The sequence below is a fragment of the Diceros bicornis genome, chromosome 5, assembly GCF_020826845.1.
Source record: "Diceros bicornis minor isolate mBicDic1 chromosome 5, mDicBic1.mat.cur, whole genome shotgun sequence".
In the NCBI taxonomy this organism is placed as follows: Eukaryota; Metazoa; Chordata; class Mammalia; order Perissodactyla; family Rhinocerotidae; genus Diceros; species Diceros bicornis.
In genome coordinates this window covers 51,944,213-51,968,370 of record NC_080744.1, presented here as the reverse complement: position 1 = coordinate 51,968,370, position 24,158 = coordinate 51,944,213, and the positions used below count along the sequence as shown (strand labels likewise).

Sequence of the window (24,158 nt, the reverse complement as noted above, 5' to 3'; positions counted from 1 at the left end):
TTTTAGCTTTTGATTTAAAGAGAGAGATGTGCAACTCTTTCTTTCACTTGAACACTTAGAGGCCACTGTAGGGTTATTAATTGGCCTACTTTCAATATTGTTGTGTCTCAGGAAATAGAGAGTCTTGAGGTGAGAGAGAGAGATGGGGGAATGGCCGGTCGGTGGAGCAGTCAGAACACACACATTTATCAATTAAGTTCATCATCTTATATGGGCGCTGTTTGTGGTGCCCCAAAACAATTACAGTAGTAATATCAAAGATCACTGATCACAGATCATCATAACAAATATAATAATAATGAAAAAGTTTGAAATATTGCGAGTATTACCAGAGTGTGACACAGAGACACAAAGTGAGCAAATGCTCTTAGAAAAATGGAACTGACAGACTTGCTCGACACAGGGTTGCCGCAAACCTGCAATTTTTAAAAAACACAGTATCTGTGATGTAAAATAAGGTGAAGTGCAGTAAAACAGGTATGCCTGTAAAATAAGAGTAATGTGAACACAAGCACTGCAACACTGTGACAGTCGATCTGATAACTGAGATGACTAACAGGTGGGTAGTGTATATACCATGGATACACTAGACAAAAGGATGATTCCTGGGCAGGACAGAGCAGGATGGCTCGCAATTCTTTTCCTTTTTTTTTTTGCTGAGGAAGATTTGCCCTGAGCTAACATCTGTTGTCATCTTCCTCTATTTGTATGAGCCACTGTCACAGCATGGCCACTGGTAGACGAGTGGTGTAGGTCCATGCCTGGGAACCAAACCTGGGCCGCTGAAGCAGAGTGCGCTGAACTTAGCCACCAGGCCACTGGTGCTGGCCCTCGAGATTTAATCATGCTACTCAGAACGGTGTGCAATTTAAAATTTATGAATTGTTTATTTCTGGAATTTTCCATTTAATATTTTTGGACAGCAGTTGATCATGGGTAACAAACTGTGGGAGGTGAAACTGCAGATAAGGGAGTACTACTGTACAAGTTTTTGTCTGGACATGTCTTTTCATTTCTTTTTAGAATATCTAGGATTGGAATTGCTGGGTTATATGGTAACTGTATTGAGCCTTTGAGGAACTGCTAAATGTTTTACAAAGTTCCTCCAGTATTTTACCTTCCCACAAGCAGTGTATGAGGGTTTCAATTTCTCCATGTCTTTGCCAACACTTGTTAATATCTCTTTTTGATTATAGCCATCCTAGTGGGTGTGAAGCGGTATCTCATTGTGGTGTGTTATAACTTTTTTTTCTAACCTGATGCTGGGATGCCCAATTTGGTAATCTAAGTGATTGCTACTGGACATTGCAGAATTCTCTTCATTATATCCTTAGATTAGAGGTGTGATTAGCCTATATTCTCTTGCTAAATTTGTTTCAGCAATGACAAGTGGTGTTAAGGTGAAATCTTCATGCATTTGCATTGTAAAATGAGAACAAAAATAAGGCTCTCCAACAATATTTCAGTATGAAAAAGATGCCTAGTAAAGTGCCTAACACTTTTTCAGTTTTGAAGTAAATTTTTTAAACCATTGGAATTCTTGAAATTAGTATGCAGTCTTTGTAATTCTTATTTTTTGTTTTTCAAATTAAGAGGTGTACAACTTGCTTACTGTGCAGAAAGAACTGTTGACGAAGATTTCTAAAGACACTGATAATTAACTTTGGTTGTACCATATATGCTTAACTTAGAATCCACTGAGCACCATTGTTTCATATTCTTCTGAATTCTTTGGACTTCATAGTTCTTTCTTTGTTTTGCTCATGTAGCCATTGCTACTTGAAATATTAGTGTCTTTGCTGCACGAACCTAAAATATAGAGTTAAGGTTAGCCAATGCTTGTTTTGATTTTGGGTTAGTGGAAAAGGTGGAAGAGGGGATGATAGTAAGTCTCAGAACCTTTGTACTTATTATTCCTTATGACTAGTTTGCTCTTCCCCAGATTTCTGTATGATTAGCTCCTTTATCTCCCTCGGATCTCTGATGAGTGGGCCTTTTCTTGACCACTCAATTTAAAATTGTATTCTCTCCCATGTGCTTCACCTCAGCACTCCCTATCTCCTTTTGATGCTTCATTTTTCTCTAGATCATCTTTCATCACCTCCTATACTGTATTCTTTGCATTTTTTATTTATTGTCTGTGCCCTCCCACTAGAATGTGTGTGGTTTGGATGTTTGTTTATGCCAGGCATTGATTAGTGCCTGCATGCAGTAGGCACTCAGTAAATATTTGTTGAATAAATTAATGTATGTATTGGAAATGACTTACGTGAACAATAGGTGAATAGCCTTCAGCGAATGTATAGTTTTTTGGGCGAGAGATGAGGGCAAAATGTAAATAACTACAGTAAAGCAAGGAGTATTTTAATAAGTGCAATGAAGGTTATTTATTTCTGAAAGAGGGGGAGAGAGATTACTTTACTTGGAATGATCTGCATAAGTGTTAGGTATACTTGGGTTTAAAAGGTGAGTATTGTTCATACTGATAGAAGAGGCACAGGGGCGTTTGAGTTGGAAGAAATAGTGTGAATAAAGGTGCAGAAATAGCTAGTAGTAAATGGATGGAGCATGAAGTTCATGTAATAGTAATGAGAGTGAAGTTTGGGGCAATAGTTTTGAGCTTAGAGCCAGATTGTGAAAGTGTAGAAAATAAGGCTAAGGAGTTTGGACTTAATCTGAACGCCACTGGAGACCCTTTGATATTTTATATAGAATCAAGTGGTACTGAAGAATGGTTGAGTTGAAGATACCCTCTTCTCACCTTCAGTAATAGGGTGAGTTATAGATGCACGAATTTTATAATTTAGGACTATTGTGGTAATTAGGAATGATTCAGTAAGGATTTGAGTTAAAATGGTGAAGATAGAGTTACATCATCTTTAAGAATATGGGCCCTGGAATCAGAGTGCTCAGTTTCAAACCTGATCTTGACCTTTACCAGCTCTCTGTCCTTGGTAGATTACTAAGATAACTCTGTCCTCTATAAAAAGGGGCTAAATTATAGTACGTACCCTTTTGGGTTGTTGTAAGATTTAGATGAGATGATATGTCTGAAATCATTAGCCTGGCACAGAATAAGTACCCAATAAATTGTTAATATTATAAAATGCTTGACATATTGACTGTTTTAAGGAAGAAGAGATAGACGTAACTATAGTTGGAGCTTTATTGTTAGAGGAAATGGCATCAGAAGAAAGACCAGTCAGGAGGAATTGATTTGTGGAGGAAGTACATGATTTTAGTTTTATGAAGGTCAGTTTTGATGTGCCAATATGACATCTAGGTGTACATACACAGCAGACAGTTAGACTAGAGCTTCAGGGGAGAAGTCAGTCTAAGGTATGTTATTTGTTTGTATTTGTATGTTGCTAAAACATTTAAATTTTTAAAGTATGCGATGAACTTCAAAAGTATATTTATGCTTTGTTAATAAATTGACAATAACAATGATCACATTACATGATCTATTTTTTTTCACCTAAGCAAAAATAATTTATCAGCAGGATTCCAAAGAATCTCATGGACCCCTAAGAAGAGGAGATACAGCCAGAACAAATAAGGGAAACAGAAAACCATCAGTTACTAACATGGCTTCTCTCTAGTTTGACCTGCTAAGGCAGGATGATCTTGTCTTTATTATTTTCTCTGGACTTGGGTTCCATTCTCCTTTCTCGGTGTAGATCAGCTTTCTTTATTGGTGACCCAAACATAGTATTCCTGGCCTCCCACGTTTTCCCAGATCAGGAAATTTGATTATAAATTCCAGTTACAAATCCCTGTTTACAGAAGGCTTGCGTTAGGCATTTCATCCCTAGCCCAATTAACTATGTCCAGTGGAATAGGCATTTAGCTACTAGTCACCATTGAGACTACTTTTAGTGTCTGTGAGGGCAGTTTGATAATAGAAACGACTATAATTAGTTATTAAAGTTAAGGATTTAAATCTTAACTTACCTTAAACTTTTAAGTTTAACTTAAAAATGTTCCATTTAGAAATCTAGTACATTTTAATAATCACTTTCAAGAGGGCCTTTAGTTAATGTTTGATAAAGTTCATTTAAATTGAACAGACTAAATTTTTTAAACAGTCCCACCTGTGATTCAAGTTCCTTTAAACAACTTAACATCATTTATACACTTAATATATTTGATTTTCTTTTAAGCAGCACTTCACATGCTTAACCCACAAGCTCCCAAGTGCTTAACTCAAATAAATATAATGAAGTACATGTATAGTGGCTTTCTAAGTTCTCTCAGACATTTCCGTATTTTTACAGGCTTACTAATATTTTTAAATACCTTTCAACTAAAGAGGGTATAATGCAAAGTGAAATAAGTCAGAAGGAGAAGGTCAAATACCGTATGATTTCCTTCATTAAGTAGTAGATAATAACAACAATAAACAAACACATAGAGACAGAGATTGGATTGGTGGTTACCAGAGGGGAAGCGGGGAGGGAGGAGGGTGAAAGGGATAATTCGGTACATGTGTGTGGTGATGGGTTGTAATTAGTATTTTGGTGGTGAACATGATGTAATCTATGCAGAAATAGAAGTATAATGATGTACACCTGAAATTTTTACAATGTTATAAACCAATGTTACTGCAATAAACAAAAATTTAAAAAAAAATACCTTTCAACTAAAAATCAAAAGTTTAAACACATTTTAAATTAGAATCTTAAGGCCAATGTCACATACTATAATATGCCAATTATGTTTAAATGCTTAAATAGCAAATGCAACGTAGTTTGATCCAGTGAGTATAAAAACTGTTCTTGAATTCAGCAAAAAGTATTGATGACTATGGGAATTGTTTTATAGCCTTTTTGAAAATTTATAATCTTTACATAATTCATTTGAGAACTACAACATTCAGTGAAGTTTGGTAAGGGAACAAATAGTTCAGGCCTCAGCAAGTGGGCCAGTTCACAGTGCTGGGATGTGGCGGAACTCAAGCTTTGGACTTTAGAAGTGAATTAACTACTTTGGTTAATTCAGTGTTAAATGAGAATAATACCAGCCTTGGATGGTTGTGGTGAGAATCAAACTAAATAGTATATGGGAAAACCTTTAACACATAGTACACAGTTGATGGTAGCTACGACATGATCTATTTATAAAGCCTTCACATTTCTCTTCTAATTTTTTCCTTGCCTGAATAAAACACTAGATTGTAAGCTCCATTAGAGCACAGACTGTATTTTTTTGTCATCATTATCTTCACACTATAGTACAATAGTAGTGCAGTGTGTGTAAAGACAGCCTCAATAAATATATATTGAGTGAATGAATACTATACCCTCGGCTTTGCAGTTGGGCAGAGGCACAGATAGATTGTGACTTGTTGAAGTGACACAGGTTATTAGTGGGGCTCGGCTGTAGGTCTCTTGACTCCTAGCTTTTAGCAACTGGTATGCGAGGTAAAAGTTTATAAAGCAAAAATATTTTCTGTAAATAAATGGCAGCATATTTTGAATATGGCTATGCCATTTTCTAGAGAATCATTTCAGTTATGTCAAGTTTATATAACAAAAATGGGAGTGACAATTACAAAACAAAAAGCAAATCTTGGAAGAATAATCATTGAACTTGTGTATGGATTTTTATAAAAGATAAAAACCTTTTCTTTTGTACTATTTGCTTTTTTTTTATAGGGGCATTACTCTAGTGTGCCTTAATTGTGATTTCCTAACTGATGTTTCTGGCTTAGATAATATGGCTACACACTTAAGTCAACATGAAACTCATACTTGCCAAGTTGTAATAGAGAAAGGTACGTATATATAACTGTATTACTTTGGATTTTTGATATTTATTCCAGTATTTTTGGTCAGCCACATGAGGGCTCTTTACTAAATCGTTATTCTCACTCATCATATTTCATATGCTGTTTTACATATAAAACTTTTCTTCTAATTTCAGTTTCTGTTTGTATCCCAACTTCTGAGCATCTTTCTGAGTAAGTTTAATTTTTATTCAGTGCATTTTACTTTGATGGATTTTAGCACTATTACATTTTAAAATGTATCATTAATAGAAATGAAAAATATTAAAGTATTTTGTTTGTTTTTTTTAAAGCTGCTTGTTGAAATAGGTTCCTGCTCTATGGAGCTCGTGACCTGGTGCAAGACAAGTTGGAATTTCCTAAGTTCAAAGTTCTGAGATATTTTCTTACACCAAGGCAGTTAAGCAGCCAAGTTCATGACACTAGCTCTCATTATTCAGCTCTTTTCAGCTTCAAATGGGACTAGACTCTTATTCCACCTTATCTTTGTGTCAGGTTGAGATATCTTAACATGTTTTTTTCTCCAGTTGGCTCTCTCCAAAAATAACTTTTGTTGCTATGGTCATTTCTTACTTTGCTTAAAATAATTTGTTTTTCTCTGCTGTACTTGCCTTCAGAATAATACATTCCAAATGATGTGGCTGTTTGTCTTTTTGTCTGTTTTGTCTGCTTTCTCAATTTCTTATAAGTCTTAAGTTTTTAGGCCAGATAATTGTCTTTTTCCTCATTCGTTGTCTGTCATTGTGCTATTTTTCTTATTTTTCAGATGCAGAAGCAGCCCAGAGATTTCAAAAAATGTCCAGGGTACACCTGGACAGTGTCCGCCTTCGATGGACACAACTGATGCCTGTTCTCTCTTTCCAAAGAATGTGAATAATTTGACTGTGGGACCTGCTCTAGGTTGTAGTCTCAAGAAATCAGATCTTGGGGAGACTCCCTTACTTCATGGCTGGCCTCCCGTAAGGCTGATGCTGATTTAGCCAGAGATGGTCTTGAGGCCCACCAAATTGAGCACAACTTCCCACTAGGGGCTTTGGCTCTTGATCTTAAGCTTGTGGGTTACTTCTGGTCAAGAAAAAGCCCATCAAATCAGTGCTTCAACATCCAAGTTGAAGTTTAGTGATTTTGGCTGCTGCCCTTTAATCTTCCTCTAGCATGATTGCAGTCCAGGGAATACAAAAACTCTGGTTATTAGGAAACCATGGTTACTGTCATGTCCTTGGAGCAAAGGTCTCTATAATTATGCTCCAAAATTGCAGTTATTTTTACGGTCATTTAAAATATATTACCCTCTATAGTTTCTCAACAATACCAATTCTCAGATTTTTGATTTTTAAAAAATTTAATTTAATTTTGATAACTTGTTTTTATGTTCTCCAAATTTATTGATGTCTATTTTATGATGTTTATTTTTATATTCTTTAAAACTGTTGTTTAGTGTTTGCTTTGTTTTGTTAAGAATTCCAAGAGATTCCCTAGAATTCTCTACAGATTCCCTATAGCTGTCTATTTATAGCTTTTTAATTTGGCTGTTGTTCAGACCATTAGACATTATTATATCCTCTGTCTTATTTTGGGATTATTATTAATATTATTTTGATAATTGTGAGTTCTAAGGTGTAAAGAATTGGCAAAACCTCTTCTTGCAGACCTTAAAACAAGTTTTAAAGTTATGTGTTTGTATGTCTAATACATAGTATCTACTTAGCTATTAATGTAGTTCCTTTGGGTAAAAGTAACACTAAAAAAATATGGGGCCAAAAATGCACTTGTTTCTTTCATATATATTTATTTCCACATATATATGTATATTTTAAAAATTTGACATTTGTTTATTTTAGTTACATTGAATACAGATCTACTAAACAGTTTTGATGCTATTATTTTCTTTTAATAAAAAATTGTATTGTTTAAGTGCCTCAGGAATTATTTACTAATAAATAATCTCATATGAAAGCTGTAGATTTTATCATATAAGTAGGTGCATTGCTTTAATTGTTTTATGGAACTCATTATTTGGCTTGCAGACTGAAAGCTATATCTACTTAGTGTATCTTGCATTTTTTCTTCCAACACAGTTGAAAGCACTATTTATACTATACCAATTTCTTGAATTTTAAAGACAAGTTAAAATGCCTTTTGTGATCTTAGTTGCCATAAGTATAAGGCAGGCTCTGAAAGTATGACTCAATCGTGTTTTTTTACTCTAAAATCAGAACTACTTCAGCTTTACTTTGAAACAGATTTAAAACCAATTTAGATGACCACTTATTATGTAATGTGCTCCTCATAATTAATAATCAAAAAAAGTTGAACCCATTAGTTTTAAATTTCCAGACTAATTTCTATTGTAAATGAGTGATTTTCCAAAAGCTCCAAAAGTGAATTGTTTCTTAGTAAGTGGACTTGGTGATATATTAGTCTTTATTTCCTTATCTGTCTCTAGGAAGTTTTGTCATTCACCCTCTTTCTACCCAATTTTTAAAAATACTTTAAAATTTTGCCCAGAAACAACAACTTCTTTCCATTTTTAGCGTAAGTTCCTTTTTCCTTTACAGATATTTGCTCTACTTTATAGTTCAAAAATATGATAAACTACAGTCTTGATAAAACAATGTAGGAGTACCACTTAGTGTTCTTCCATAGGACTCTATTTTATAGTGTTATCAAGTTCATTTTCTTAGTTTAAATTCTTAAAGTTCTATCACCTATAACTTCCTTTTTAAAAAATTGGTTTAAGTAAAACACTTAAGGAGTTAGTATAAAACTTGCTTGTTATAGGCAGTTGGTTGAATTTTAATTTGGTGCTAATAAGTTTTAGCTTGAGTCTGATCCCTCCTTACCATCAGGTTATTCTAAATAGTTTATTGACTTGGCCAGAAATTGCTATTTCATGCATGTGTGCTTTGGTTACTACTGAATAAAAAGTGAGATTGTTTCAGTTTAAGTCCATCACCATTCTTAGAAAAAAATGACTCCTACACTACAGAGACTTGGATTCTAGCCCTGTTTTTGTCACATTTTGGCAAAACATCTTGCCTCTTTGGGCTTCATTTACTTACTTAGCAAATATTTTTTGTGTGTCTACTTTGTGCTTGGCATCATTCTAGGTGCTAAAAAAATGGACTGAAATCTTTGCCCTCGTGGAGCTTACATTTTAGTGGTGAAAGACAGACAAAAAAAAAGTAAATGAAATATATAGTATGTTAGATGGTGGTCAATACTATGGAGTAAAAATTGTGGGGAGGGGGGATAAGGAGTACAGATGAGAGTTCAGAGGCTGCCATTTAAAATTTGGTGGTCAAGGAAGGCCTTACTGAGAATTGACATTTGAGTAAAGACCTGAAGGAGGAACTGCAAGAAGATTGGTTTGGCTGCAATTTGAGTGAGCAAGACGGAGAATAGTCAGAGATGGGGCCTGTGAGGTAGTGTGGGCCGTGTTGTATAGGCCCTTGTAGACCATTGTAAGGAATTTGACTTTTACTCTGAGATAAGAAGCCATTAGAAGATTTTGAATAGAGGAGTGTTTTATATCTCAATAAAAACCACAGTCAACAAAAAACCTTAAATACAGAAGAGTGTTTTTATTACTCTAGCTGCTGCCTTGAGAATAAACTATAGAAGACCAAGGGCAGAATCAGGGAGATTAGTTAGGGAGCTATAGTAATAATCCAGGTAGGAGATGGTGGGAGCTTAGGCTAAGCTGTTAGGAGTATAGGTCATACAAGGTTTGATTCTGGATGTATTTTGAATTTGTTGATGGTTTGGATGTGAAGTGTGAGAGAAAGAACTTGTTGAGGATGATTCCACAGTTATTAGTCTGAGCAACTGGAAAGATGGCGTTGATATTAACTGAGATGGGGAAGACTAGGAGGAATAGATTTGGGACGGAAGATGAGGACTTTGATTTGAGACATGTTTTAGTTTGAGATACCTATCAGATATCCAAGTGGAGATGTCGTAGTCTTTCAGCTGTATGTGTTTAGGGGAGTGTTCTAGGCTGTAAATCTCACTTAACATTTTAAAATGTCATGGGAATCAATACAAGTAAAAAGGGGGGAAATCTGAATAAGATCGGTATATTGTATCACTGTCAATATCCTGGTTATGATATTGTACTGTAATTTTTGTAAGATGTTATCTTGGGGGAAACTGGATAAAGGATACATGAGATCTCTCTATATTATTTTTTACAATGGCATCTGAATATACAATTGTCCCAAAATAAAAATTAAAAAAGCAAATGTCATGGGACTATATGAGATCTCCAAGGGATACAGTAGAGATAGAGAAAGAGCAAGGTCCACAGACTGAGCTCTGGGGACTCTGACAATAAAAGGTTAGGGAAATGAGAAAGAACTGGCAAAGGAGATTGGGAAGGAATGGCAGTGATGTGGGAGGATAACTAAGGGAGCGGCAGTGTCCTTGGAGCCTCAGTTACCCTGTTCAGTTACCCATTTGTAAACGTGAGTGCTTGACTTGTTCTAGAGTTCCGAGATTTTGTTATTCAATGTTGGTTATACCTACGTGTCATAATTTGTTCTTTTGGGAAGATGAATTCAGAATACTACATATCATTATTCCCAGTAGCAGAAGCAGGGACTCTTGACCTTGAGAAAATTAAATGTTCACATTACTCCTCAGCATGTTTAACTCTGCACATACTCTTGTAAAAATACTTCTCTTACGGTTTTATAAAAGAGGGTAACTAGGTCAGTGTTTCCCAAACTCTGTACTGTAGAACTAATGTCCATAATTTATAAATTGTCTGGGGGAAAAAGTTTCCATGGTCAAATAAGTTTAGGAAATGCAAGTTAAACAGATTATTTAATATGGGGTTTTTCATGCTATATTGGCCTGTGACTGTCTACAAGAATATTTATTTGACCTTGGAATTTTTTTTCCTTCAATACTTATTAACTTCTTGACATTGATCTCCGTAGAATAGTGTTTAGAATGCTGATCTAGAATAATCATTCTTCAGATTTTCTGAATTGGGAAATGAAAAGTAGTTGTGTAGGGTGTTTACTAAGATGGACTCCTAGACATTTCGTTTATATGTTTATGAATCATATGTAAGGTGGAGTTTTTAATGTACGTTTCCATAATTTTAGAAATTATATCAAGAAGAAATATCTTCATTATTATGTTTGTAAAGTCTAAGAAATACCTAACAGAGACAGACCAGTTATTAGCTTATTCTGCCTCTGATTGTAGCAGCAAGGGATATTTTTGTTGGAGGGTATGGTTACTTAACATTATTTCACAGTAAGAAGCTTAAGAATTTCATATAAGTATTTCTAGCTTCTCTCTGTGACTCCTTATGCTTAGTTTATCAATCTATCCACTTAGTTACTTTTCTTGAGACTATTACTATTTCTAGCCTTTTATTATCTGTTAAGGAGTTTCTTATTTTGTAAAGTTTTGCTTCCTGCTTAAACAGCATCAGGAGGTCTTCCTTGACACTAAGATTAGGATTTGATACCCAGCTCCACATTAAACCTTCTCAGACCCTTAAAGGGACAATATAGTATAGTGGTTAAAGAGCTCAGGCTCTGCGGTTGATTGCCTCGTTTGGAGTTCCTACCCTGTTGTTTACTAGACACATGTGACTTTGGATAGGTTACCAGGTCTCTGTGTCCCATTCCTCATTTGTAAAACTCAGATAACAACAGTACCTCCTCAAAGGTGTTGAAGGAATTAAATGAGTTAGTATAGGTACATAGTACTTAGAAAGTAATTGGAGGAAGCACTATGCAAGTGTAAAGTTATCGTTGTTACTATTGTTATGTTGCTACTCTTCATGATTCTGTTTCTGCCTGCATTTTATTCACATACAAGTACCCTGATCTTCAGCCTGTTTTTCATTCTAACCTTCCCATACCATTTCACACATCAGTTCTGTTAACTTTTGTTTGCTAACCCAGTATATCTTTCTTTAGAGTTATTGGTCAAGCACATATTACTCATACTATTAGATTTTTGGCATATAACGCTCACTAAACCTGTATTTTTAGGGAATGTCCATCCATGCTCCTAGGTTCATTTTAGCCAAAACTGTGTTTATAAATAGTGTTTTTCTCTACATTATATTGCCTTATACTGACCACACTGTGGTTCGTCTCATACTTTCAGCCCTCCTCTCTGATTTTGAGGTCCTTCTGCAGCCTCACTCTAGTCACTTTGGTATTTAGCCACCTGGAAAAGCTTACTGTCATCTGCAAACTTGGAGAGGCTACTGTGCATCTCCTTTTCTATAACCACTGAAATATAGGAACCTACTATTTTTAATCCTCCACACTGAAAAATGTCTTTATCCATACCACTGTGAAGTATGAAAGGAGTGCAGCTTTGAAACAGGCAGTCCTGGGTTTAAATTCTAGTTGTATATCTAACCAGGTCTGTAGCCTTGAGAAAATTGCTTAACCTTGCTGAGCGTCATCTTTCTCCTCAGTGAAAGGTATGTAATAATTCCTTGCAGAGTGGCTGTAAGAAATATAGATAACATATGGAAATTAAATTAGTTGAATTATTAATTTAAATAATTAAAATTAGTTAAATAATTAAAGTTATTTAGTTAAATAATTAATTAAAATTATTTAGTTAATTAAAATTATTTAGCACTGGCCTGACAAAAAGCAGTCACTCAATAAATGCATGCTGTTGTTGCCATTGCTGCTCCCCCTGCTGCTGCTGCTGCTAATACTACTACTGTTCCTGCTGTTCCTGCTTTTATTGCTGTTACCTCTGTTATTACAGCTACTACTGATAACAGGAGACCTGGGAACTACGTGTGAGCGGAATCTTCTAATCATTGAGAGTTTTAGTGGCAATCCACTGTGGTTATTTGTAAGTTTGGCTTATAGTTCACAGGTCTTGCCGTATGTTCCTCCAAACTGCTGGGTGGATGGCATTTTATTGCAGTGCTTCAGTTGCATCCCATGTAATTCTCTAATGTCAGAACTGAGTGTAGTTCTGACTTTTTCTGTCTAAAGACTGTGAAACAGCACCCTTGTTGAAAATTAGTACATAATCCTCTCTGTTTAGGAGGAAAATATTCCTTTTTGAGCTTACAGAATTCCTTTAAAGAAAACTTTTTATTAATTATTACCAGGCAGTCATTTCCAGAATCTTAGCTACTTAACCACTACTACTAAGTTTATGAAAATGTCTAATTGTGCTAGTTAGCAATAGTAAAGTGGCTGTTTCTTTTGTAGACCTTTGAAATGATTTTTTAAAAATCTGCTTTTCTCAGGTGTTAGAAAGATTTTAAGTCAATCGTGGAATTCCTCTTTTCTCTCTGTTTCTCCCTTATCTCTATTTTCCCCTTCCTTTATCTTCTTCAGTATATCTAGCTGGATAAATTAACTATCACATAGAATAGAAGTAATGTTTTAAGTTTTGCCATGTTTGTTTTCTTGACAAAAAGTTGAGAATAGAAAGATATTTCCCTTTAGCACGTCTTCAGAGCATAAGAATCCATAGTAAACCCATAATAACTCAAGCGTGGAAAATTAGGCCACTTAACCAGTTGTCTATTTTATTGATTGAATCAAATGTCCTAAAAGCCACAATTTGAAGAGCTTTTCAAAGTTGATTTTGTTCTCTCGGTGACTTCCAAGTTTGTTTTAAGCAAAGTACAGTGGAAGGACATTGACTGGAGTCTATCAGAGTTCAAGACCCAGCTCTCCCACTTATTAAATTTTTGGTCAGGTTACTTCAGTTTCTTCATCTGTGAAATGAGATTGAAAATAATCTTTGCACAATTGTTTTGAAGATTTAAAAGAGATGTAAAGTGTAGTTTACAAATAAAATTATGTATGGAAACATGAGTAAGACGTGGTTCATGCCACCAGGGTAATTACAGAATAAGACAGACAGAAATGTATACACTGAATCCACATCTTCACAGGGCCAGACAGTAAACTGGTTTCATAATCAGTTAAACCACTAACACCACGTATATATTATGTGATTGTTGCAAAATGCTATACCAGAAGAGAATCTGGACTTGTTCCCAAAGAGAAATATTGCTTTAGTATACCACTCTCAACTAAACCAATAAGTAATTCATTATCTTTCATAAATATGAGCAGTTAAGTGTGCTCTTTTAGGAACAGAATGGCAACCTTTTTATAAGTTTTATTTAAGAATATGTGAGGAATAATTTCATTATTTTCTTGTGAAATTCTGAACTTATTTGGAGGAATTATTGCCTCTGGTCATAATCCAAGTTATAGTCTTAAGTTTTCAAAATTGTCAGTGTCTTCATTTCATATATTTGATGTAGCAGGAAAAAAAAGCAAACTGATCTCATCTGTGAGATACATTTAATTCATTTTGGGCTTGTTTCCTTCTCTAAACTTTTGAAGTGTCACTGGGATGGGAGATAGTGGGGGATCCTTCCCTTACATTCTCTCATCCTACTACAGACATTATATCTCAAACCAAATCTTTAGCAACTGTAAAATGGTTTTTCCTTTGCAAAGTGGATGCAATATATTTGCCTCTGGTATGTAATTGCAACTCAGTAGGTAGGAGCTATGTGTCGAAATATGGTGGTTTCTGGCAGTTTGGATTTCTGCCTTTGATATCTGGTAAGCAGGGAACAATGGAGACTCAGTGAAATGCAAAGATAAGTGAAACTTTAGTCCTTCATTTAGGGAAAATTGTACCAGCTTCTACCAGTGATTCTGAGAATACTACCATTGTTTCAGTCTCCTGGTCCTGAGGGTACTTGCTGGTAGATTATAAATTAAATATCCAGGGCTTAATTCCATAATGCCAACAAAATAAAAAACCAAAATAACAAAATAGAGCCCTAGTCTGCCATTAAAATCTTCTTCCTCCATTGATTGTCTTATTTTTTGCTTCGTATTTTTACACACAAGTATTTTCTTTCTCTTGATTTCTTGTCTCTGTCTTTACCTAGTTCTTTCTTCCATCTACCTAGATTTTTTTGCTCTATCTTCTCTAACTTTAGATGACCAAATCATACCCAGATGTTCAGAAATGGTAGCTCATTTCATACTAGAGCAAATAGGGCTGGTCCTAACAGGAATAGACCAGCAATCAAAATTAATGTCTAATGTATTGTGTTGTGTGAGGGTGAGGGGAAGTACAGAAGAAAAATCTCAAAACATTGAAGATATTTAAGTGGTAAAAGGCACTGTGTGGCACACTCTCAAGTAAATTATAGACAATAAGATTAATTCCTAACTCTACCCATGGCAATAATAATAGCTAACATTTATTGAGCACATACAATGTGCCAGACACTCTTCTAAGTGTTTCACATTTATTAACTCATATAATTCTAACAAACTAATGAGATATGCACTGTTATTGTCCCGATTTTATAGATGAGACAACTGAGGTACAGATAAGTAATTTGCCCAAGGTCACATAGCTGTTAAACAGGGGAGAGCCTCAATTTAAATTATGGCAGTCTGTCTTCAGAGACTAAACTAATAAGTACTAAACTCAATTGGTTCTCTGATGGTACTTATAGTTCCACATGTACTTCCTGCGTTGTTGATGGTTGGCTAAGGAACTGAGTGGGACTGAGCTTCACTGTGAAGGCTGTTTCTGCAGGAAGGTAGGCAGCAACTGACAGTTGTAGCATTGGGACCAGAATCTGGCCTCCTAATCTTATAGCAGTATTTCTATGATATACAGTCAATAGAAGATTTTAGCAAACAGTGGCATAAACTGGTCTATTAGTAAGATTAATTTGCCAGTGATACTCAGCATGTTTTAGATGGGAAAACATCTAGAGACAGATCAGTTAAGCTTTTTCACTTCCTGGCATGATTATAAGGGAGCCTGATTCACAGGAGAGGAATTGACTGTGAGGCAGTGCAGTGGAAATTTGAAGTAGATCCATCACTTTTAATCCTGGTTCTGTTGCTTAATGGATTTATTACTTTTTTTTTATTACTTTATTTATTACTCTCATCTACAAGATGGGGCAATTGGATAACATAATCTCTTAGAACTTGTCTAATTCTAATATACTATGATATTTCTGAATTGAATTGTTGATTGAAAAATAATATAGTAATCAAAATGGAGAGGTCATTCTCTGGATGATGATTTTAGAGTTATCTGTATAGAAGTGATGGTGGGAATTGTGCCTAACGTTGAGATATGCAAGACTGAGCAGATCTCAGTAGTTCTGCAGGCACCACAAATTCAGTATGTCCAAAACTGAATGCATTTTTCCTGCAAAATATGCTTTTTCCTCCCTCTGAATTCCCTATCTTGGTTAATGGCATTACTGTTCTTTTGCCACCTAAGGCAGATATTTGGGGGATCATATTTGCTCTCCTCATTTACCTTTATCTAGTTGGTACTTATATTCTATTGGTTTTATCCTGTTTATCATCTCCCTAAACTTCTTCTTCTCCATTGACACTGCTACTGCTTAACTTGAGATAGTCATTAACTCTCTCTTATCTGGACTCCCTGACTGGAGCCTAGCTTCTTCTAATACTGCCCTTTCTCTTCCTGATGCAGAAATCTGATCATACTTTCCTATCAGCCTTAGAATCAAGTTCTTAGCATAAATACTTTAGCATAGCAATCAAAACTTTCCCTGAAGTGGCCCTTGCTATCTCTTCAGTTGCATCTTGAACTACTTTCCCTTGTTCCCTATATTCCAGGCGTATGAGACCACTCAAGGTCTTATATCATTGCCATCTTGTTTTGTACTACTTTGCTTTTGCTCTGCCTTGAATCCTCTTCCCCTGCTTCGCTAACTCCTGTTTTTGCTGCAAACCAAGTTCACTGTAGTATCTTTACTGCTTTCTCGCCTCTTTCCCCTTCATAGTGGCTCAGTCCTTTGTACAGCCATTGTGTCGTATAGATGTATCTTTTCTAACACTTCTCACAATTCTGCAATAAACATTTGCTTCAATATGTTTCCTTGACATTGAATTCCTTGAAAGGAGGGACTGTGTTGTAACTCTGGACTGGAACTGGTAGCACAGTACCTGATGTATGTGCAATCTGGTAAATGTTTAGCTCAGTCACCCTTTCTACACGTAATATCTATTAATATCTGTCAGAACAAATTATCAGAAATGGTGCACTAGATGTTTTACTGTTATTTAATAGTCTGATGATTACTATCTTAAATTTAATTCTGGGTGTCTAAGTGGAAGATCTTGAAAACTGATTGACTTTACTACTGGCTTGTTGTACACGCTTTTCAGCTTTTTTAGTATGCTTACAAATATTCTTAAATTGAAGATTACATTTTGAAAATCAGCATTGAAATTTTTGGCTAATTTTAAATGTTATTGGAAAGAAAGAATGTGGCCTGGCTGAAATGAATCTGAACAATTTTCCCCATGTAGCTCCTTCTTCTACCCCATAGAATGTTTACAGTATGAATGAAACTTCAAAAGAACTTGATAATGTACATGACACAAAATACTCATTTTACATATAGCTTTGGATTGGTCATGTGACCTGCAGAAAAATGCAAGTGGGGACACTTATTTCATTTTAAATTTTAGAGGGAAAATATTGTCCTTAAAAATATAGCAGAAAGATCTGTTTCAGCAGGTTCACATACAGAAGAAAAATTACTTATTTGCCATCTTGATCTCTAATGATTTGTTGTTGAAATTGATCACCAATTCTTCTGTTGTCTTTACACTGAAATCTTAAATAGTGTCTATTTTAAATGCTATACTACATTTTTCTATAAAAAATTGCAACATTCACAGGTGAAAAGTAATTACCTAATGGCAGGTTATTAGCTCAGAACTTTGAGCTTAGAAAATTTCACTGTCTTCTGCCAAGCAATTGAATTCATCTCAAATGATGACTATTTCAGCAGGTATCTTTAATGAATAAGAATTACAGGTAAGAACTTTTTTTCTTTTCCAAGTGTTAGTGATGTATTAGTAGTTGTATTAAAATTTGTTAATCTTAGAGTATGCTTTGTAGTTACAAAAATGTAGTGTACATTTTAGTGATGAATTTATAACTCAATGAAATTTTATATAGTATGCTTTTCTTGGTTTTTTTTAGATTTGTTTTTCCAAATGTTTTCGTTGGTTGTTACAATTCTGTCCCTTAAACAGAATACCAGTATGGTTAAAGCCACAAAACAAGATTGGGATCATAAACCTCTTAATGCTAGTTATTTCAATAACCTACTTTGTTTTCATCTACCAGTTTCTTAGCCAGCAAAATGAAGAATAATAAAAACCTCTTCACCAACTGCCTTGTGGAGATATTAAGAGGACTCAGTTTCCTTAATTGAAATGCCAGCAGTAATAGTAACACATGCTTAATTGATAGCTTTCATTGTAATTGCTGCATAAAATCAATTTATTAGAATAGCTATATGTGAAAATTATTAGAATGGTAATACTTCTTTTGTAAGAATGTAAAGTCTTACTTTGATAACATTTTCAACAGTAAGCTGAAAAGGAAAATCCTTTTATAAGATATTTTTAAGCTACTTTGTGACCAATTTGTTTCACAGTTTTTCAGACTGAGTTTAAAATTATTAAATGCTTAGAAACAAAAATCAATGTAATATACAAATTTATTTCAAAACTTCATTAATCCAATATCTACTTTTTATTTCTTCAGATTAATTTTTCATGTTTTCTTATTACTTTATACATGTTATTCTTAAAACTATTATTTGCCCATATAAATCATTAAAGCAGTGAAGTTGTACTGTACCCTTGATTTGTTTCATGTTTATGAATATTGTTTACAGTGAAATACTTGAGAGAATTATAAAATCTTTAACCCAGAAAATGATTGACATTTGTGTATTTTGTCAATTTTTTGTGCGTTTTATTCGTTTAAATTTGTTTAGTGAATTAGTTTTAAATTACTGTAAGACACTACCAAATTAGTGCTTCTACAAAAAAGGACATGGCTGTATTTTATTTGTTTTTTGTTTTTTTGTGTGTGAGGAAGATCAGCCCTGAGCTAACATCCATGCCAATCCTCCTCTTTTTGCTGAGGAAGATTGGCCCTGAGCTAACATCCATGCCTATCTTCCTCTACTTTATATGGGACGCCACCACAGCATGGCTTGACAAGCAGTGCGTTGGTGCACGCCCGGGATCCGAACCCGTGAACCCCGGGCTGCACTTAACCGCTTGTGCCACCGGGCTGGCCCCAACATGCTGTATTTTAAATTGCTTGCAATTTCAAATAATAATTAAAATATAGATAAGTAATTTTACACTGTTAAATTATTATTAATATCTGGTAAAGCATTAGCATTTATAGTTCTAATTTTTTAAATGTGACCTCAGAGAATGGATATAAAGAAGAAGGGTGTTTGTCAGCTGCATATTTCATTGACTAACCATTGAGTAGCTTTTAGGATGGTTGTCATTTCTGTCCTACTAGATGTCTTCATTTGTGTCCATGAAATTTAAGTTAGTATAGTTGTTGCTTATGTTAAATGTATTAATAATTAAGTATAGCTATTAAATCTTCATAAAGTTATGAATCACTTAACTCTTTATTAATACTATTTCAGATTAGGTAGGCACAGTATGCAGATTAAAATTGAGTTTAATATATAATACCATCAAGTAATATTTAGTCATCAGCAGTTTATAAAAGAAAGATCCCTTGGAAAAGCTAGCTTTTATATTGATTATTTTAAAAGATTTTATAGATGGCATATGCCTTTGTTAATGTTGAATGTTATAATGAGTATATTTTTAGAAATCAAGAAGTTTAAAAAATTTATTGTTAATATTTGAGCTATGCTTATGAAGGTTTTTAAGAGAATATATCCTTCAAAATTCTAAATTATTTCCGTGATTTTACCACCTCTAGAGTAAGTTAATCGTAATATATATTGAAATGGCATTATATTAAATTTTACAATAGATAAAATATTTATCTTCTCTCACTTTTTAAGTCTTATAGTAGTAAATACTGATGCATATTATATATATATATTATGCATATAACCTGTTTTTTTAAAAAAGTAATTCTTTTTTTGAAACTGTTTTACTAATGTGTTATATCTTTTATTTTAAATTGTACTTAGCCTAGAGAACATTTCTTAAGTGCTCTTGTTTTTGGAGAAGAAGGAAATACATGTCTGTATTTATTTATTTAGCACATTTGTTGAATCTATTGTTTATTCTCATGCGTTTTATTTTTCCCTTAAAATATTTGCAGAGGTCATTTACAATTATAGTATAAAGTATACATTAGTTTAGATTTACATTTTAGTTGTTTTAAGCATGCAAAAGAACTGTTTCATATTTTTCCATTGTAATTATAAAATGAATATTCAATACTTATTTTGTTTTCAAGATTGAAAAATGAAACTCCCACTAAGGAACAAGTACCTGTGTCTGAGGTAAATTTTGTTTTATTTTACACGTTGAAGGTTTATACTTTTGAAAGTATTGTTGGTGTGATTTTTAAAGCGTTTCAATTCAATGTGCATACATCAATACAATTATTGGCATGTTGTCAGGAAGAAAAAATTGAGATTTTGTTTTTTGTTTTCATTAGACATAAAAATATCCCACCCTACGTAATATTGTCAGGTGTTTTGTTTTGACAAAGACATCATATATTTCACTTGCCTATTATGTAGTTCAGATAGTTAGTAATAGAGATAAATTTATGATTTAAAAATCCTGAAATCAGTAAAACCTCAAACATTTGGTACATTGGAAAATTAATCTTTCCAGATGATTCAATTTTCTGGGGCATTTAGAATGTGAAAAGATTTAACTAATTTTTAAAATAGAAATATTTTGAATATATATTAAATATGTTTCAGCTATCCTAAACAGGTATTCTGAATATAACACTCAGGGTTATCATAAGAATCTTATTTACTGGACCGTCTTATGGATGAGTATAGAAATAATTTTGCTAAAGTACTTACTTCCTTGATTCCAGTTTTTTTAATATTACATGTTTCTTTCTGAGTATAGTGAAGTGAAACAGGTTCATCGTTTATCTATCAAAGAGCATTTCTGTCTTGTACAGTGAATAAGTAAAACAGGCAGAAATAGCAGCCTTCTCCCAAGCAGTTTTCTTTTATACCACAGAAAGTTGTCTTTTGTTTGAAAGGTTTTTAACTACAAATAAATTTATTTAATTGACATAGGATATTTTGGTCATCTCTTTATTCTTGAGTGAGTTTTGGTAATTTGTGGTTTTCTAGGAATTGGTACATTTTATCTAAGAGGTTGAATTTATGTCTACAGAGTTGTTTGTAGTATTCCCCTGTTTTAATGTCTGTGGGGTCTACAGTGATAATCCTCTTTCAATTCCTAACATTGACAATTTTGTGTGTTCTTTTTTTTATTGTTGTTATGTACTTTACTTTTATATAGGTTGTTAAGGCAGAATACAGTGTTACTGTTTTTGCTCATTATTTTTGAGAACAATTAAAAACTTAAAAAAAAATTTATATTCACCTTCATTTTTACCATTTCCAGTGCTCTTCATTTCTTTATGTAACTCTCTGTTTCTGTCTGTTATCACATTCCTTTTGCCTAAAGAACTTTCTTTGATGTATCTCATGTTGCAGATCTACTGGTAATTAATTTTTCCTTTTTTTTTTTATCGAAAAAAATCTTTGTTTTTCATTTTTGAAAGATATTTTTTGGTGCGTATAGAACTCTAGGTTGTCAGTTTTGTTTCCTTGTTTTCTTTCAGCAGTTTAAACAAGTGATTTTGTTGTCTCTTGGCTTACTGTAATTTTTTTCTTTGTTTCTATATATGTATGTAATGTGTCATTTTTCTTTGGTTGCCCTCAGGATTTTGTCTTTATTTTTGTCTTTAATTCTCATCAGTTTTAACATGATATGTCTAAGTCTGGTTTGTTCATTTGTTTATTTATATGTTTATCTACTTGTGTATTTATTTATTTTTGGTGTTTATCCTGATTGATGTTCTCTGAGGTGTCCTATATCTTCTACATCTGGGGTTCCAATTTCACATATGTTATACCATTTGGTATTAGTCCCTGTTCTTAGATGCCCTTTTCTGGTTTCCACCCTTTGTACACACACTCTTTTTTTTTTTTCTTTTGTGTTTCAGTTTAGGTAATTTCTGTCTATTGTATCTAATTTCTATCTATTCTATCTTACTTCAGTTTTACTGATTTATTTTTCAGTTGTGTCAGGCCTACTGATGAGCCCATCAAAGGCATTTTTCATCTCTGTTGTGATTTTTTTCCCCCTAGAATTTGCATTGATTCCTCTAGTTCCTGACGCTCTGCTAAAATTCCCATTCTGGTCATGCATGTTGTCCTCCTTTTTCTACCAAACATTTAACATATTAATCATAATAATTTAAAATTTTCTGTATGATAGTTCCAACAGCTGGATCATATCTGAGTCTGCTGATTGCTTTGTCTCCTGATAGTGCATTTTTTTCCCCTTGCTTTTCTGTGTGTTGTATAATGTTTGGTCAAAAGCAAGACGTTATATATTTCGGACTGAGGTAAATAGTATTTGTATCTGAAAATGAGCGTAACTTTTCTTATGTTAGGCTGTTAGTGTGGGGTTTGGGTCCACCTAGTAGTGAGTTGACCTGGGTTTTGGTTTTCTTATTGCTATGGTTACCCTCAATGTACCACCAGGTTCAATTCCTCAAGTGTTTCTTTGTGCTTATGGTGCAAGTTATATTGCTGGAGGTTTTTTTCTCAGTGTCGTTGCTCCACACTCAGCTTTAGTCTTTTCCTGTGAGACTGAGCCTCAAAGGGTGTCTCTCTCTCTGCACTCTTGCCTTTCTTCCAGCAGTACTGCTACTGCTGTTTGATGTTTGCTAGCCCAGTGGTGGGTGGTGGGGCATGGGGTGATGTTTTCTGTCGTTCTGGTTTAACCTCATTCTTAAGATGGCTCTGTGTCCCTGTGTCTTGAGAATAGGATTTTTTCTTCCATCCCCCAGCCACAGTCATTCTCTGTGCCCTGGGGGTGACAGGGTTTGCCTCTCTTCTTTCCAAATATGTAAAAGCATGAACATGAAGAAAATTTATGAACCCATAATTTTATAACATCATCCATTGATTCTTTCCTGAAGCATTCATCCTTGACTAGATTAAATCATCACCTCTTTCCTTTGATTACCCTGTTTCATCTGTGTCAAATGAAGCCAGCCTTTTCATACATTAACTAAATTTATTAAGTTTATTTTTTATTAAAAGAAAAACAGCTCATGCTAAAAATTTAGCAGACCATAAGCGGAGTTAAAGGAAGCCATATTGAATGGAAGGTCACACAGAACAATCTTGGTCCAGGTATTTCATTCAAGTTTATATATGATATGGATAGTTCCTTGAACAGATCCAAGTGTTTATTTGAAGTACACATATGATATGGTGGATAGCTTGAGTTAATCTGCAAGATTTTGATGAGATGCATTGTAGTGGAATTAATGTTGTCATGCCCCAGTAATATTTTCCTGTTATCAATTTTTCATTTGTATAGTTTTTCATTTCCTCTTTGAAAGTTATTTCCTTTCATACACTAGGTTGTGTTTGGAATTCATATTATACAGTGGCTTCTGAAATAGCCTCTGTTCTGCTACTATGTATATTCTATACACTGTTAACATTGTACTGCTTTTGTTTGCTAACTGTATATATACCATGACTCTTTCCCTCCAGTCTTATGGTTAGTGTAGTTTTATTATACCTAAGTAGAGGGGAAGAGAGAAGAGGTAGATACAGATGCCTTTCTCTTTCCTTGCTTTCTTCCTTAGCTCTTAGGGAACACTTGATAGCATGTTTCAGGAATCTTTGTTTTGGGAACAAAGGTTAATAAAGTTATTTTCTTTTCCTCAAGGTAGTCAAAATCTAGTAGGACAGTTAGAAATAAAAGAATCAAATGTAATCCAGTGAGGGTAACTACCATATTCCAGATATATCAGGGACAGTAGGTACACACAGGAGTTCCTTCAGAGTGCTTTTATGACATTTTTCTCTTTTCTTCTTACTATTCTTCTCTCAATTCAAGCATACACATAAATATGTATAATACAGGTTTCCTGTTGTTTCATCAATGAAATGGCAAATCAGCTCTAGTCTCTATTCCTATAAGAGTACATGGGACTATCCATAAAAAATTTCTAAGGTTTTTGTTTTTGTTTTTTGTTATTTATTTATTTTTTGCTTTGTAACTTTTTCAGACACTTGAGAATTTCAGACTTGTAAAATTACTTTTTATTTTTATCAAATTAAAAGTAAGAAGTTGTGCTAGAATGTTCATCATAAAAATAATTGCTCATCTGCCCCACCCTTTTCCATCCAACTCTTTACAGGCAGCCATTTTCAATGCTTTTAGCTGTTTGATCTAATATTTGTCTCCATATATCTAAATAATATAACCATCTTTTATTT

General features: G+C 34.0%; 1 protein-coding gene across 7 annotated transcripts in view; it reads left to right on the top strand.

The window, feature by feature from the left end:
• Positions 1–24,158, top strand: part of ZNF280D (zinc finger protein 280D) — a 115,943-nt gene that overhangs the window by 70,410 nt on the left and 21,375 nt on the right. For 5 of the 7 annotated variants that reach the window (XM_058541654.1, XM_058541653.1, XM_058541650.1 and 2 more), the window contains 3 exons: positions 5,658–5,776; positions 5,926–5,962; positions 20,108–20,153. In XM_058541654.1, the coding sequence (XP_058397637.1) occupies positions 5,658–5,776; positions 5,926–5,962; positions 20,108–20,153 (202 nt within the window). Of the gene's footprint in view, positions 1–5,657; positions 5,777–5,925; positions 5,963–6,554; positions 7,703–20,107; positions 20,154–24,158 lie in introns of those variants that run through there. The other 2 variants (XM_058541655.1, XM_058541656.1) reach the window with 2 other exon arrangements.